Source organism: Marmota monax, unplaced genomic scaffold (genome assembly GCF_021218885.2).
Source record: "Marmota monax isolate L192 unplaced genomic scaffold, Marmota_monax_Labrador192_F-V1.1 WCK01_AAM20220418_F8-fsc00008, whole genome shotgun sequence".
NCBI classification, from domain to species: Eukaryota; Metazoa; Chordata; class Mammalia; order Rodentia; family Sciuridae; genus Marmota; species Marmota monax.
In genome coordinates, this window is record NW_026694432.1 from 26,925,086 (window position 1) to 26,939,740 (window position 14,655).

General features: G+C 58.8%; 2 protein-coding genes across 3 annotated transcripts; one reads left to right on the forward strand and one right to left on the reverse strand.

Annotated features, from left to right (window-relative positions):
* Positions 1–5,803: 5,803 nt before the first annotated feature.
* Positions 5,804–6,609, forward strand: LOC124109857 (forkhead box protein N3-like). The gene has a single exon (XM_046468712.2). It carries the CDS (start codon positions 5,949–5,951, stop codon positions 6,582–6,584), a length of 636 nt encoding a protein of 211 aa, XP_046324668.1. The 5' UTR covers positions 5,804–5,948; the 3' UTR covers positions 6,585–6,609.
* Positions 6,610–6,991: 382 nt separating this feature from the next.
* On the reverse strand, positions 6,992–14,246 carry Klhdc7a (kelch domain containing 7A). Of its 2 annotated transcripts, XM_046468710.2 has the most exons (2): positions 11,835–14,246; positions 6,992–8,545 (listed from the first exon to the last, which is right to left on the reverse strand). In XM_046468710.2, the coding sequence occupies exons 1-2, from the start codon at positions 14,045–14,047 to the stop codon at positions 8,293–8,295; spliced, it is 2,466 nt and encodes an 821-aa protein (XP_046324666.1). In that variant the 5' UTR covers positions 14,048–14,246; the 3' UTR covers positions 6,992–8,292. The 2 variants fall into 2 exon arrangements, with proteins under 2 accessions (XP_046324666.1, XP_058427098.1); XM_058571115.1 differs by lacking the exon at positions 6,992–8,545 and having other exon boundaries at positions 8,579–14,241.
* Between the last annotated feature and the right edge of the window lie 409 nt (positions 14,247–14,655).

Genomic DNA, 14,655 nt, shown 5'->3' on the forward strand with positions numbered 1-14,655 from the left:
CATCAGATTTTCTTGCTCAAAGCACACCACTGAGCTGGGTGCTGTGTAGTTTGTGGAACCTTCCAGAATGAATGAAACCATCTGTCTTTGTGCTTACGGCACATTCCCAACTATCTGTGCTGGCGGAGCAGAGGGTGCCCACACCCGTGGGAAGGTGGTTTTCCAGAGTTAAAGACAACACAAGGGGTGGGGCGGGTGGAGAGGGCAGGGGGAGCCGGGTTTAGTGGGTGCAGACCTTCCATTTGGGAAGACGGAAAAGCTCGGGGGACAGACAGTGGGCTGGTGGCCCCAGGAAGTGCAGGTACTGGGCGCCACCCAACTGCAAGCCTGCAAATGGTTAAGACGGTGAATTTTATACTGTGCACATTTTACCACCGTAAAAAGAGACTCGGTGATATGCCTTCTTTTTTTTTTTAACTTACCACACAAAAGTAGTCACAATATTCCAAGAGGGGAAAAAGCATGTGGAGAGGAAGACCACAATTTTTTTTTTATTTTTAAAATTGTGGGTAATGAGAATGTGGGAATGAAGAAGTCAAAACAGAACAGGGCACAGCCGGGTGGGAGTGGGCCCGCCGTCTCCTCGGGCTTCTCTGTGATTTTCCAATTACATCGTCTCCGGTGGGTGCTCATGGGTCTTTGTAATCAGATAAAACACAAGTAGACGTGCACTGCAGATGCATTTAGTGCCCCTGAATCGTACATTTTAATCGTACATTTTGTTGCAGTGGCCAATTTTGGGTTGTGTGTATTTCACAACAATTCCCCCTGGCAGGGAGCTCTGAGACATCGCCTGGGCTTCCTTGAGCTAGTGAGACCTGGCTCTGCCTTCCCACTGCCCACCCGCTGTGACTCAGGAAGTGACACAGTGTCCACAGACAAAGACTTAACTGCAGGCAGGTAAGGTCCCCTGAGTACTGGCTCCAGGAGGTGGTGGGTGCCTCATATTAGATTGTTTTGTTTTGTTTTTTAAAGAAATCACTCAACTTATTGTGATTCAAATTGAGGCCAGGGTTGTCTGTAAGGCAGGGATGCTGGGATGCCACCAGGTAAACGTGACTGTAGGAGAAATGCTCCAGCCAGGCGGAGCTGGCCTCTGTGTGTGCTTGTGTGTGCGTGTGTGCATGTGAGTGTGTGTGCGTATATGTGTGTGCATGTATTCGCGCACGTGTGTGCATGTGTGCGTGTGTGTGTGCGTGTGTGCGTGTGTGTGTGGTGTTTTCCTTCTATGGTGTGTTTGGTGCTTGTGGTGTTTGCTTATTGTCCTATCCGACCAGTGACATCAAAGCAACCTTGTAAAAGAGGTGTGTCATTCCTAAAGCAAAGGGGGCAGAAGGACACCATGTCCCTGAATGTCTCCTCTTGTCCCCCAAATCCTAAATGAGTGAAGGGACCCTTGAGAGCCCCCCAGGCCAGGATGACCAGCTGCACACTATCGCAGGGACACTGGCTTTCTCTCCGGGGAATGAGGGGCAGCCCTGTGACCTGCAGCAAGTGGCTGTCTGCACATGAGCCTGGCACTGCCCCTTGGGGTGCTGTTCCTGCAAATCAAGCCGGCTAACGCCAATGGTGCCACTGCTTCGGAGGGAGCCTGGCATATTAACCCCTCTCTGGATGGCAAGAGGTGCAGACTGAGGGCACGGTGGAAAGGATCTGTGTCACTCACCAGCAGCCACCACTGGCCCAAAAACCAGGAGGAAGAAGCGCTGTGGTTGGGGGAGCAGGGTGGGCACCAGGGAGCTGCCAGCCTGGGGCCCCTGGACCGTCCCCATAAGGGTTTCTCAAATCAGCCTAATGACCTCTACGCTGTCGCTGGGCATTTTCTTTGGTCTCTGGGCAACCTTGCCCACCACCCTGGCACAACTAGACAGTGGAGCAGACACATGGACGGCAGGGCAACCTACCAGATGCTGCTTGGAACCATTCAGGAGTTAGGGGACAGGGCTGGTGCCAGAGCAGGGCTGTCTGTCACTGGTGGTGGTGAAGAAGGCAAGAGGGAATTGCTTGGGGAAAGAGAGTGTACCTGTCTGTGGTCTTGTGCAGGGACAGGGAGCAGGTGGGCATTGGCAGGGATATCTGTTGAGACATTATCAAAGGTATTTTTGGGGGCGTTCTAGGGATTGAACTGAGCCACATCCCTAAACCACTGAGCCATATCCCTAAACATTTTTTTATATTTTTTAAGAGAGAGAGAGAGAGAGAGAGAGAGAGAGAGAGAGAGAGAGAGAGATTTTTTTTTATATCTATTTTTTAGTTTTCAGCGGACACAACATCATTGTTTGTATGTGGTGCTGAGGATCGAACCCAGGCCACATGCATGCCAGGCGAGCGCGCTACCGCTTGAGCCACATCCCCAGCCCAACATTTTTATATTTTATTTTGAGACAGGGTCTTCCTAAGTTGCTCAGGACCTCACTAAGTTGCTAAGGCTGGCTTTGAACTTGCAAACCTCCTGCCTCAACCTCCCAAGCCGCTGGGATTAGAGGTGTGCGCCACCGTGCCCAGCTTATCAAAGGGATTTTATCACACTGTTGAGCCAAGGACTCCTGAGGCTCGTCCTATTGGGAAGCCTGGGAACTGGTGCACAGCCAGAGCCTCAGGACCCTCTTACCAACAGCTGGAAGGTGCTGGGAATTCAGACACCAGCCCCCTCCAGACCTCGGCTGAGCATCCTCCAGGGGGCGCCAAATCCCCGAGCCGTGCGGCTTTCCCGCGCACGGGCAGAGCGGCTTTCAGCAGCTGGGAGGCTCCTGGGCCGGGTGCAGGTGCCCGTGGTTGGCGCAGGGCAGGTGTGCTCAGCACTGGGCGGCTGCTCCGGAAGCTGCCACCCTGACATTGTGCACCACCATTGTGTGCTGGTGGCAGGCGGAGCTTGAGGGCAGGAAGGGGGGTGAACCATCTCTGCTGCAGACAGGAAAGCAGCCCGGCTGGTCAGGGTGGCAGGGCCGGGGACAGCACCCAGCACCCGCCCGTCACCATATGCAAACAGGGTGCAGCTCTGCTGTGGCTTCCTCTGCACCACACAGCGCCGGGCACTGAAGACAGAGGTGCTCAAGACCATCACTGCCCCGTCCAGCTCAGGGGACAGCAGACTAGTGACAAAGACTGTGTGTCAGAAGTGAGGAGTCACGTGGACCACGCGAGGGGCACCCCGAGGAGGGAGGGACCCTGAAGGGACCTCCGAGAGGCCAGCTTTCAAGGCGCCGAGGGACGGTATTGACAGCTGGGACAGCTCTCCGGGGCTCCATTGCTTCCTCTGTGAGATGGGACGATGGCAGATTCGGAATCTCCATGCCAACTAAGTGTCATGTGCCACAATGACAAGGGCTGTTGCTTGTGGGGAGTGACCTCAGGATTTGGGGTCTCAGCCCTCACCTCCCAGGTCCAGACCCATGCCCGGATACTCCAGGGCACCCCAAAACCACCAGCAGGGCTTTTGGCCCCTGAAGACCAGGAGGGGCCTGGGCAGCCTGGAAGCCAGGCAGTCTCCTGGGTGACACTTGTCACCTTTATACTGTCTTTCAATAAACTGTCACAGAGCTCCTGCCCTCGGTCAGAGCCTCTACCTAACGGTGAGACACCAAGAGGAACTAGACCCAGAGGGCAGCAGAGCTCAGGCCTTCTTATGCGGGGCCACGTGGAGCCTGCATGGCCAGCGCCTGGGACATTCCAGGGCTGGGGGAGAGGAAGCAGACCCCGCCCCCGTCCTTGTCCTCGGCTGGTCCTTGGAGCTGCTGCATCTCCCCTGACGCTGTGGTGCCTCCCTGGAGCCCGGCGGGCTGCATCGCTCATCCACTGTGCAACCTCGGGCAGGTTACTTCAACTCTCTGTGCCCGAGCTTCCTCGTCTGTGAAACAGTCGTGTCCACGTGGGCTTGTTCTAAGAATTAAGTGAATTTCTACACGTAGAGTCTGCGACAGCGCCTAGCAGTCGGTAGACACCAGAGACTATTTTTTAAGGAGTTGATCTGTTGATTTTTATAAGATCCTCTGAGCTGGCTCAGGGCTGTCCCCTGTGCATGATGGCTCCTGTGTCCTGGGGAAGTGCCAGCCCTTCTGGGAGGGATGAGGCTGAATGGCAAGCCCCAGGGCCAGGCTCTGGTCCTGGACAGAACACAGCAGGACACACGGCTGACCGAGGAACCCAGGAGTCAGGTTGGCCTCGTAACCCTGGGAAAACGGCTCCACTTTCTTGAACTCCAGTGTCTGCCAACTACAAAACGGTGGCACTCTGCTACCTCACAGGACTGTGGTGCCACGTACCCATGGATGGGCTGGGAGTCAGCCCCAGGTTTTGTGGTCTAAAGCCACAGCCCTCTGTTCCTGTCACGCACCTGTGCGCTGGCCCTTGGGTTGGGCTCGGACAGGGGGTTTTCCTAACGATCACGGTCGTGTCGGAGCCAGCAGAGCCACACCTCTGAGTCTTCCCACAAGGCCAGCATTTATTGAATAACAACAAATGCACACGAACATCCATTTTATTGGCTCTAATTCACCGAGTACCCGTGGTTCACTTGGTAGCCGTGAGCCGAGCCGTCTAAGGGCTTGTATTCTAATCTCGTGTCAATCACTGACCGAGCATTCGAGTCACACATCACCATGACACGTAGGCTGTGGAGTAGCTGATAAAGGGTGACCACAGCCCACAGGGTTAGAGGCAGAACTGAAAGCAAAGGCCAAGGGCTGATGCAGGTGAAAGAGGGCCCCTGCGGGCGGTCAGAGTGGGCCTCTGTTCACCAGGTGGCCCGACAAGATGCAGGTCGGCGTGTGCTGCTGTACCACGGTGGTAGGTGTCCTCTCGGGGGCCTCGGGTGAGGGAGCGACGTGGCTCAGCGTCTGGTGTGTCTGATAAACCCTAGGGCCTGTTTTCCCCTGATACGTTCATGCATCTGTGTGCCTCTGATTTAATTCAATAAATTCACAGGTGGCCATTTTATTAGCATGATTTATTTATCAGCCTGTGCTGTGATCGTGCCGTGCACCCGGGGGTGATTCTTTTCCATGAGTCCTGTGCACCCGACATCTGGTGGCTGTCTACTTGCCCGGACAAGTCACCACGCGTCCTGCCTGAGCCCTTGTGCTCAAGATGGAGAAGCTGAGGACCCAGGGCTGCCTGATCACATGGAGTGACCCAGGGCTCAGCACAGCCTGAAAGCCACTGCCCTGGACAAAGTGGAGTAACTCAGAGCAGGGCCCAGCCTGCTGTCCCCAGCTGGGTTCCTGGGGCAGCTGTGATCAGCAGGTGCTGGGTGCCTGCTCGCTGGTCAGGAGTTTGGCTGGCTATTGACTGGGCTAACTGGGCCACGTGTCTGTCATGGTCTAGAGACTCGTCTGGGCTTGTTCCCAGGGGACAGTGTCTAGGAGTCCCAGGAGAGCAAACTTTGTGCTCAAGAGATTTCCAAGCCTCTGGGATCTTCCCGTGTGTTACTTGATGGCCAAATCAAGTCCCGTGACCAGATTTCAGGAGTGGACACACGGATGCGAAGGGGAGACTTTGACCTGCTCTGCAATCAACCTTTTGTTTTGAGGAGAAAAGAAAACAATAGAATCCAGGTGTGGTGGCACCTGCCTCTAGCCCCAGCTGCTCAGGAGGCTGAGGCAGGAGGATCTCCTGAGCCCAGGAGTCTGGGGCCAAGCTGCGCAACATAGCCAGACCCCATCTCTTAATGAATAATACAATAAAATCAGTTTGAGAGAGCGGCGGGGCCGGCGGGAGGACGCGCGGCGCGCCAGGCGGACGCCGCAGGTCCCATGCCGCGCCGCGACCCCCGCGCCCGCGGCCGCCCCCCGCCGCCCGCCGCCCGGGGCTCGCCGCGCCGCGCCCGCGCGTCCTTAGCGGGGCCACCAAGCGATGCCCGCTGGGCGCCCGCGAAAGTTTGTCGGCTCCGCTGAAGGGCAGCGGCGCCCCCGCGCCCCCGTGCTCCGCTCCGGCCAGGAGCCTTCACGTAAATGGGTCCAGTCATGCCTGCCAGTAAGAAGCCAGAAAGCTCAGGAATTAGTGTGTCCAGCGGACTGAGTCAGTGTTACCGGGGCAGTGGTTTCTCCAAGGCCCTTCAGGAAGACGATGACCTCGACTTTTCTCTGCCTGACATCAGACTAGAAGAGGGCACCATGGAAGATGAAGAGCTGACCAACCTGAACTGGCTGCATGAGAGCAAGAACTTGCTGAAGAGCTTTGGGGAGTCGGTCCTCAGGAGTGTCAGCCCTGTCCAGGACCTGGACGACGACACCCCTCCATCCCCAGCCCACTCTGACATGCCCTATGATGCCAGGCAGAACCCCAACTGCAAGCCCCCCTACTCCTTTAGCTGCCTCATATTTATGGCCATCGAGGACTCTCCAACCAAGCGCCTGCCAGTGAAGGATATCTACAACTGGATCTTGGAACATTTTCCGTATTTTGCGAATGCACCTACTGGGTGGAAAGACTCAGTGAGACATAATTTGTCATTGAATAAGTGTTTTAAGAAAGTGGACAAAGAGAGGAGTCAGGTAAGCCTCATGTGTCCGGAACCAGTTTATGACATATTTTTCTCCACCAAAAAGCAGCTCGTATCTACCACATTGAAGTGTAGGGGTTTATAAATGCCTGTTTTTGTTTGTTTGTTTGTTGTTTACTTTGGCTCATTTAGGTAGTTGTGAAGACTTCTGTTTCCTTAACCTTATGAGTTATGTGCTCTTTTTCGTCTTCATGCTGTCAAGAAGTTCTCACTGATGGCCTTTCTCATACCCAGCCGTGGTTCACAGAACCAAGTGGTTCTCAGTATCGCCCCTTCATGTGGATGGGTCACTAGAGTTCAAACAAAGATCTGTATTCCAAGTGCACCCACTGACCATGAGGTTTCTAACTGTGAGGACATTGGCCTCCTATTGCCACCAACATCTAGAGAAAAATTATTTTTTTTCTGAATATTAAAAAAGATCACCTCCCCCCCAAAAAAATAAAATAAAATAAAATCAGTTTGAAAAAAATGGGACGATAGAAAAGCCTATTAGCTTTGAATGTTCGATAAATGTATTGATGATGATGATGATATTTCTCCCAGTTTTTTAGTAATAAAAAGGTAAGTGTCATGTTACTAATAATCATTTAAATAAACACAGTCCCTTTGAACTTGTGTGGGTCCTGCGTGTGTCTCTCCTCCATGCCGTGAGCGGAGCCTCGCCAGCCAGGGCTGGGGGTGACACAGCAGGTCTCTGAGCCGGATGCTGGGGACACTGTTGTTATTCTGGGTGTGAAATCCATGTCTCCGCCTCCTCCTCCTCCTCGAACACAAAGGGCCCCTGGGACTGATCAGCTTTTTCGTTTTGGTTCTATTTTGACCTGCATCCCGTTGACAACCCTCGCTGGGAGCTGTTGCAGAGTCCCCTTGGGGTGCCTTTCTTCTGCTCCCCGGTCCCTGAAGGCACCCCTTCCCTCCTGGTCCATCTCCCTCCTGCCTCCGCAGCCTCGCACCTGCCTGGGGCTGCTGCCAATGGAGCCACAGCTTCAGGGGACTCTGAGGGGGACTGGGGCCACCCTTCTAGGGGGAGATAACAAAGGTGGGGTGCTGGGTGCCCCATCTGTCTGCCAGACGCTCCCAGCCCCCCGGAGCCCGGCACCTTCTCAAGGTTTCCCAAGGGGCTGAAGCCCTCAGCTCTGGGTCCCGCCCCGGGAAACGTTCCACGTTCCGAGCTTTGAGCTCAGAGAGGCCCAGCCCAGCAGGTCGGCCCCGGGAGCTAGCCACCCGGGAGAGGGCGCAGGCCTCATGGCTTTGAACCTGGATGGTCGGAAATATGAGCAGCTTCCATCCTGAGCAACCCCTGACCTCCTCAGACAAGAGGGGCTTGATTCTCAGCCTCCTGTGAGGCCAGGACCTCGAGAGAGAGGCAAGAGGACCCTCTCCCCAGCTGGCGTGGGGCAGCCACCCGTTGTTGTGGGGAGACTGACCCTGAGCTGACTGTTCCTTTACCTGGTAGTTCTGGAAGCATCTCTTTGAGGGACAGATCCAGGTGACAGATGTAAGTGTTGAGGACCAGGGAAATTAAGAACGTCTCCTTGGAGTTCAGAGTTCGGAAATGGAAGGTGATCAATCGGTGTCGGCGGAGAGCGGGTTGGGGACAGTCCAGGAGGTGGGCTGACGCTAAGTCCTTGGATACAAAGCCTCGGGAGAGGGCCGTGGAGAAAGGGGACCCCACGGAGTGGGAGAGACACTTTCAAAGAAACAGAAGGTTTGGGGATTTCGCCACTGAGGGAAACTCCCTTCAGGTCCTTGAGCCTCAGGTCCCACCTGTAAAGGGCTTCCTGTGGGCCTTAGTGAAGTGACCACAGCAGCTGGCCAGCCCCAGGCCCAGGAGGGTGGCTGTAGCAGGGGTGGTGCCCGGTCCCACTGGGCCAGGAAGGAACCTGACCAGGCTCCTGCGGCCAGCCGTGGCCTTCCACCTGGGCACTTCCAGGGGCAGCTCTGTCCAACAGCCAGAGAGGGGTCCGGCCCTGGCCACAGGCCAGTGCTACAGCTTCTAGGTGCTTCCATCGCTCGGCTGTTCCAGGCAGGACCTGGACTGGGCTTTCTTGTACATATTGATGGAGGCCCCAGAGGGAAGGAGAAAACAAAGGACGTTTTATTTATGATGGAAAAAAAAATCAACAGGGAAAAAAAATCCACAGGCCCAACAGGAGGGGGATGTTTAAATAAACCGCGACGCATTCACTCCATGGAATAGCGGGCAACCAGTGAAATGGCGTTTACTGAGGTTTGTAATAACACGGGGAAATGCTTCTTCTGAAACGCTCTGTGAGAAAGGAAGCCCCCGGATTGTACACTCAGCATAATCGCTCCGCGGCAAAGCCCAAGCCAAACAAAACCCTCGCGGAAGAAAAGGGCCTGAGGGACGCGCCACAGTAGGGGACGCTTTGGTTGGCAAAATCAGGGAGGTTTTTTATATACGTATACTTTCCTCTATTTTCCACCTTTTTTTTTCCGTAATGGGTATGGCTGGCTTAAAGGGGAAGGCACCCCAAATCTTATTATTTTCTTTTCCTAAAAAAGAAAGAAAGCTCTTACTGGAAAAGCAAGACAGATGTCCCGTGGAGAGCCAGGTGACACAGAGACCACCCGAGGCTATGGGCACAAGGTCAACAGGCCCCGGATATTAAGCAAGTTCAGGTACAAATCCTGGAGTCTGAGCCAGGAGGAGGCCTCAGCAGGCTGACAGCTGACACCTGGGTGTGGCATCGGTGACAAACCCGCAGTCCTGCCGCTGGCTCCCCGGATGTGGGGACTCTGCTTCTCTCCTTGTTTCTGAGCCGGGATCTGCTGTATGAAGTCGGTGTCCTGAATTCTTTCCTTTGACCCAACAGCTGACCCACAATGGCTGGGCACCTGCTTCTCCTCTGCACTAAGGGGACACTCGTGTGGAAGTGGCCCTGTCCTCCCCAGCTGGTGTGGCAGAGCCCTGCTAGTGGCCCAGCTGGCCTTCCCATCCCGGGTCCCAGCGTCTCCCGGATTTCCATTCAGAACCCTGCTCAGATGCCACCTCAGAAGGAGCCTGATCACCCCATTTAAAACAGTGACCCCGTCCCCTGACACTGGCCCCTGGCCCTGCCCTATTTTCCCCCGACACCTGCGCAGCTCGGCTGCTCTCTGCTGGTTTGTGCGATTTCTTTGTCCGATCACCTGTTTTTCTCCACTAGCAGGTGAGCCCCCGGGGGCAGGAACCGGTCCTAGAACTGCGCCTGGCCCGTGGTCAGTGTTCATTTCCCAGTGAACGGACGAGTCCCGGGGGTCGTGGCCCCAGGTGGTCATTCAAGGCTCCCTGGTCTTCCTTCCTCTGCCGAGATCCCCTGACCACTTCTGTCCCTGAACCCAACTCCAGACCAGCCCGCCAGCTGGGACACTACACTGAGACAGCTCTGAGGCCATCGTAAGGGCTCTTTGGGAAACGATGAGGTGGCTGATTAGCGAGATCTGCTGGGGACCACGTCCTGCCTGTCACCTGGGCCCTGCCCATCTCAGCGCTCCCCACTATGAAGACAGAGTTGCTGTCTTCTCCTGGGACCGCTCCCTGGTCCCTGCCGTAGGTGTGCATTCCACCCCCTGGGTTTGCCCAGCGGGGTCCTGGCTCCTCCTGGGCCTGCAGCCCCTCCGGGACTTCACGCAGCCCGCTGTGTCTGACCCTCTGCTGGCTCCTCGCCAGAGGCCCGCCTTGGCCTGGGTGGGCTCCACTGCCCCCTCCCATGCAGGGTCCATCCCCAAGCACACCCTCCCAGCCTGTTATCGCGGGCCAGTCAGGGCCTCCCTTGAGGCTTGTCACTGAAGCCACCTTCCCACCCGCTGAGCCCAGGGAGGGTCAAGTACGAACACAGCCTTGTGGTGTGGGTCCAGCCACGGTACAGACTGCCTCACCTGCCCAGGCCTCAGCTAGGGAGGGCGGCCCCTTGTGTCCAGCAGGACCTCCCTCACCTCCACCCCAACCTCCTCCTCATTCTTTGATCCAATTCTGCATCTTCCAGAAAGACCCCCAGCTCTGCCCCAGCTGCTGCCGCAGACGCAAGCTCCGGCCAGGACCCCTCGGGATTGGGGAAGGACTCTGCAGACACTGAGGTCCAAGCCGTCCCCTGTCCTCCCCCGTCAGGCCCTGCCCTGGCTCCTCCCAGCTCCCCGGCTACTGGCAGTGACAGAGAGCATCACTGCTCCCCCATACAAGCCTGTGCCACCCTCAGAGACAGAACTAGGCTGTGGTGACAGAATGGACCTGTCCCTCTCCCTTCCTGGAAGCCCAGGTTCCTTCCCAGGGACCCGTCTCCTCCCTTCCCGAACTCATGGAAGGACAGGAAAGGAGGCCCCGTCTCTGGAGGCTCCACGGAACCCTGTGTGCCTCAGTGTCCTCACTGTCCCCTCCCATCTGATGAGGCCAAGGTGACCGCAAGGCACAGACTGGGCAGATCATGCATCATTGCTCACGTCCCTGCGGTGCTGCCTGGTAACGGCTACCCCAGCGTCCAGGCAGGAGGGCCGGGCCCTGGGAAGGACTTGGAGACCTGGGCAGTGAGCTTCGTGGTCAGGCGGCCGTGGGCCTGAGCAGGGGCCCGGGAGGAAGGCGGCTCCGATCCAGTCACCTCTGTTCCTCCCTCTCAGGACCCCGCCCTGCTCCTGGCAGACCCCTGCAAGACGGTGGCTCTTCAAAACGGACGCTTCTCTTCCTCCCGATCCACAGAATTCCAGGGAACAAGAAGTCAAGTGGACTTTGGGAAATTCACGGCGAGCAAAGGTCCTCGGGTCCCCAGCTGCAGCTACCTGAGCCCCGGGGCCGGCTTCCTCCCTGGTCCTGTCCAAACCAGCTCCCTCCGTCCTTCCCACCCACGGCCGGGGCGCTCCTGGGAACCAAAGGTGGGACCCAGGGACCAACACTTAGGGAGGGGAACTTCCCAAATGTCAGCCATCCCCAGAGGGACCAGCTCGAGAGGCTCTTGGGGTCACAGGCTCCTGGAACTGCGGTTGTGATAAGGTTGTGCCCCTGAGCTTTGGTGGGGGCCCCCCGAGGATTCAGATTTGAAGCAAAGTGCTGTCATCCAGACAGACATGGCTGCCTCTGGCCTCAGAACCGGCTGTCGTTTATCCATAGCCAGGGTAGGAGACGGGGTTAGAGTTCCCCTCCATGGTCAAATCCCTGGGTCCCCCAGACATGGCCCCAGAGGATGGGCGGGGTGGGCTCCGCTCCCCGTTTTGCAGGAAGAGCCCAGTCCAGGGCTGCTAGACCCTGGTCTGAGGCATACCAGGGACGGGCAAGGCCAGGACGGTGGGCAGGAGGGTGCCCCGTGGGGACGGGAAGCCCTGCAGTTCCTTGGGCACAAACCTGGGTGAGATGTGGTCGGCCAGGAAGCAGAGCATGCGCTGGCGCCCCACGCAGTAGATGCGGCCGTCCACCGCGGCGCACTGGAAGGCGTCCGGGTAGGGCGTCCGGTAGGAGGCGCACTCGTACCAGAGCCGGGTGCTGGCGCTGCAGCGGTACACACCGATGCCCAGGCTGCGGTTGAGGTCGAAGCGATACAGGAAGCCACCGACCGCCACCATCTCGGCCGTGCGGTCCTTGCTGCCCCCCGTGGGGCCGGACCACCAGCGCTGCTCCCGGGCCGAGAAGCGGAGCAGCAGGTAGCGCAGGGTGCCACCCGTGACAAAGATCTCATCGCCACACACGGTGGCCGTGTGCGCCAGGGCGAACGTGTCATTGGGGAGCGGAGGGGCGAAGGCCCAGCGGTCCAGGCGGGGGTCATAACACTCCACGGTGTTCAGACACTCGCCCCCGATGGCGTACAAGTGCCCGTCCAGGGCCACCAGGCGGCAGTGCGGCCGGGCCTGGCTCAGGGGACACACCTCACTCCAGATCCCCGTCAGCGGGTTGTAGCAGAAGACGCGATTGGAGGGCTGGCGCCCAGATCCCTGGCAGCCGGACACCACAAAGAGGTAATTGAAGAGAGTGCAGGTGGCGCATCCCCAGGACACGGCCTCGGGGGGCAGCTGAGCCAGGGGGTGCCAGGTGTCTCGGGCATCGTCATAGCCACAGAGGCGGCCACAGCCTTCCTGCGGGCACATGTCGGCCACCACCAGACACTTGTGGCCCTGGAGCCGCTGCTGGAGGATCAGTTCCCGCTCGGCCCCGCTCAGGCGCCCGTAGATGTCGGGGCTGCGGAGCACCTGGAGGTAGTTGTCGCTCATCACCCTGTAGGCTGCCTCCTTCAGGGCCTCCAGCTGCTGCCTCTTGGCCCAGGCCAGCACCTCGCAGCAGTTGCCCAGATCCAGGCAGATGTCCGGGGCCGTGGCGGGGCCCAGCGGCACCTGGAAGAAGTTGGTCCCGGCCACAAGCTGCACGCGGGGCTCCGCGCTGCTCCCAGGAGGGCTGGGCAGGGGGCCCTGGTGGGGGTGGGAGGGAGCGGGGGTCCCAAAGCCATCTAGCTGGAGCTGGAGCTCTGGGTGGTCGGCGATGTGCAGCAGGCTCTCCTTCCTGCCGAAGCCTTGTGCAGAGGGGGACGGCACAGGCTGGGGAGAGGCTGCCATCTCAGCGCCTCCCTCTGTGTCGCCAGTCTCGCCTCCGGACACGGTTCCTGTTCCCAGGGGCCCTGGCACCGGCTCAGGGGACAGAGCCTGAGGCAGACCTGGCGCCCTGGGGGCCAGCCTGGAGACGGCCTGGGAGGTGGCCTCGACGTAGTAGTCGTACACCTTGCCCCTCAGCCGGGGGCCCGGCCCCTCCGCCTTCCCGATGAGGTTCTCCTCCACTCGCACCCGGGCGCTGGACGAGAACGTGTAGGCCGCGTGGCCGGCGCCCTCCGGCTGCTGCAAGGCCAGGCCCAGGTCTGAGGTGGCCTGGAGGGCCCCAGTCTCTTCCCTGCTGACCCCTGTGCTGGGGGGCAAGGCCTGGCTCTGGCTCATGTCACCGCTGCCTTCTCTGGCAGATGTCCAGCAGGGAGGGGGGTCCAGCTTCCCGGACCCCGGGTGTGCAGGGGTCCCACCATCCGGCCGCGGAGCTGGCTCACCACCCACGCAGTCACCATCCACTGCCACAGCAAGTCCAGTTACAGAGCTTTTGGGTTCACTGCCTACCCGGGGGCAGCGGGGAGGGCCAGGCTTACCGCCAGCAGCTGTTCCGGCTTCCTGGCCGCAGCCGGGAGCGGGCACCAACTCCAAGTCCGGGTGCTGCCCGCCCGGCTCCTCTCCAGAACCCTTCCTGGGTGCCTGGCCGTCTCTGGAAGTGGCTCCGGTGGCCAGGACACAGGGGCCTCCTGGATCCTCCCAGCTACAGCCCAGTGGCGAGCCAGCCTCCTTGCTGGCCCTCCGGCGCTTTCGCAGGGACCCTGGAGAAGCCCCCTGCGCGGCAGGCTGCCCCGAGCCCTCTGCTTCCTCCCGGGCTTTGGTCCTGGCCCCCGCCCTCCCCTGGGGGGCCGGGGCCGGTCTCGACTTGTACAGCCTGTAGGCTGCGGTCACCAGGAGCAGCGCGGCCGCGGACAGCACCACCTTGCCGGCCAGCTGCATGTCCAAATGCCAGTCCTGGGCCTCGGCCCCTCTGGGGAGCATGCTTCTCAGGCAGACCTGGGGCAGAGGAATGTCAGGAATCCGATTAATGATTGCCCAATAGGGACGGTTCTGGGTCCCGCTGAGCCGAGTGGGAGGGAGCCCTGGGCTGGCCCTGGCTGGCCAGCTGAGAGTTGGAGCAAAGTTGACTTTGAGCTGGCAGAGTGGCCACCGGGGCCAGGGATGGCCGATCTCAGTGACTGGCCTCCTTAGATGCTTCCTGGGGGTGGTGTCGGGAGGGGTGGTCTGCCCAGGAGCTGAGTTGAGGTCAGCCACCTAAGGCGGCTCTGCGGCCAGCAGCTGGGGATGCCAGCAGTGCCCAGTGGGTACGTGAAGAGGGAGGACGCTCTGAACCAGTCACCCGATGCCAGGAAACGCACAGGGTTGGCTGGTGTGTGTGTGTGTGTGTGTGTGTGTGTGTCTGTGTTTTGTTTTCTCGTTTGCAAATCCGCGGCACAGGAAGGTCTGGGTGTGGTGAGGCTGTGGCAGGTGCAGCCACAGCAGGCCTGGCATTGGTTGGCTCCTGTCCCCATAGTGGGGTCAGCATTCACCTGGTCAAGTGGGGGACACGGCAGGGGAGGCTGGACCCAGGGCCTGCGGCCAAGCCACTT

What these genes read in the sequence shown, in the direction of transcription:
- LOC124109857 (XM_046468712.2), top strand. Translation starts at nt 5,949, where the DNA reads ATGGGTCCAGTCATGCCTGCCAGTAAGAAGCCAGAAAGCTCAGGAATT.
- Klhdc7a (XM_046468710.2), bottom strand. Translation starts at nt 14,047, where the DNA reads ATGCTCCCCAGAGGGGCCGAGGCCCAGGACTGGCATTTGGACATGCAG. An exon ending in GCCGACCACATCTCACCCAG is followed by an intron (nt 8,546 to 11,834) that starts GTTTGTGCCCAA and finishes TGTACAAGAAAG; the next exon opens with CCCAGTCCAGGTCCTGCCTG.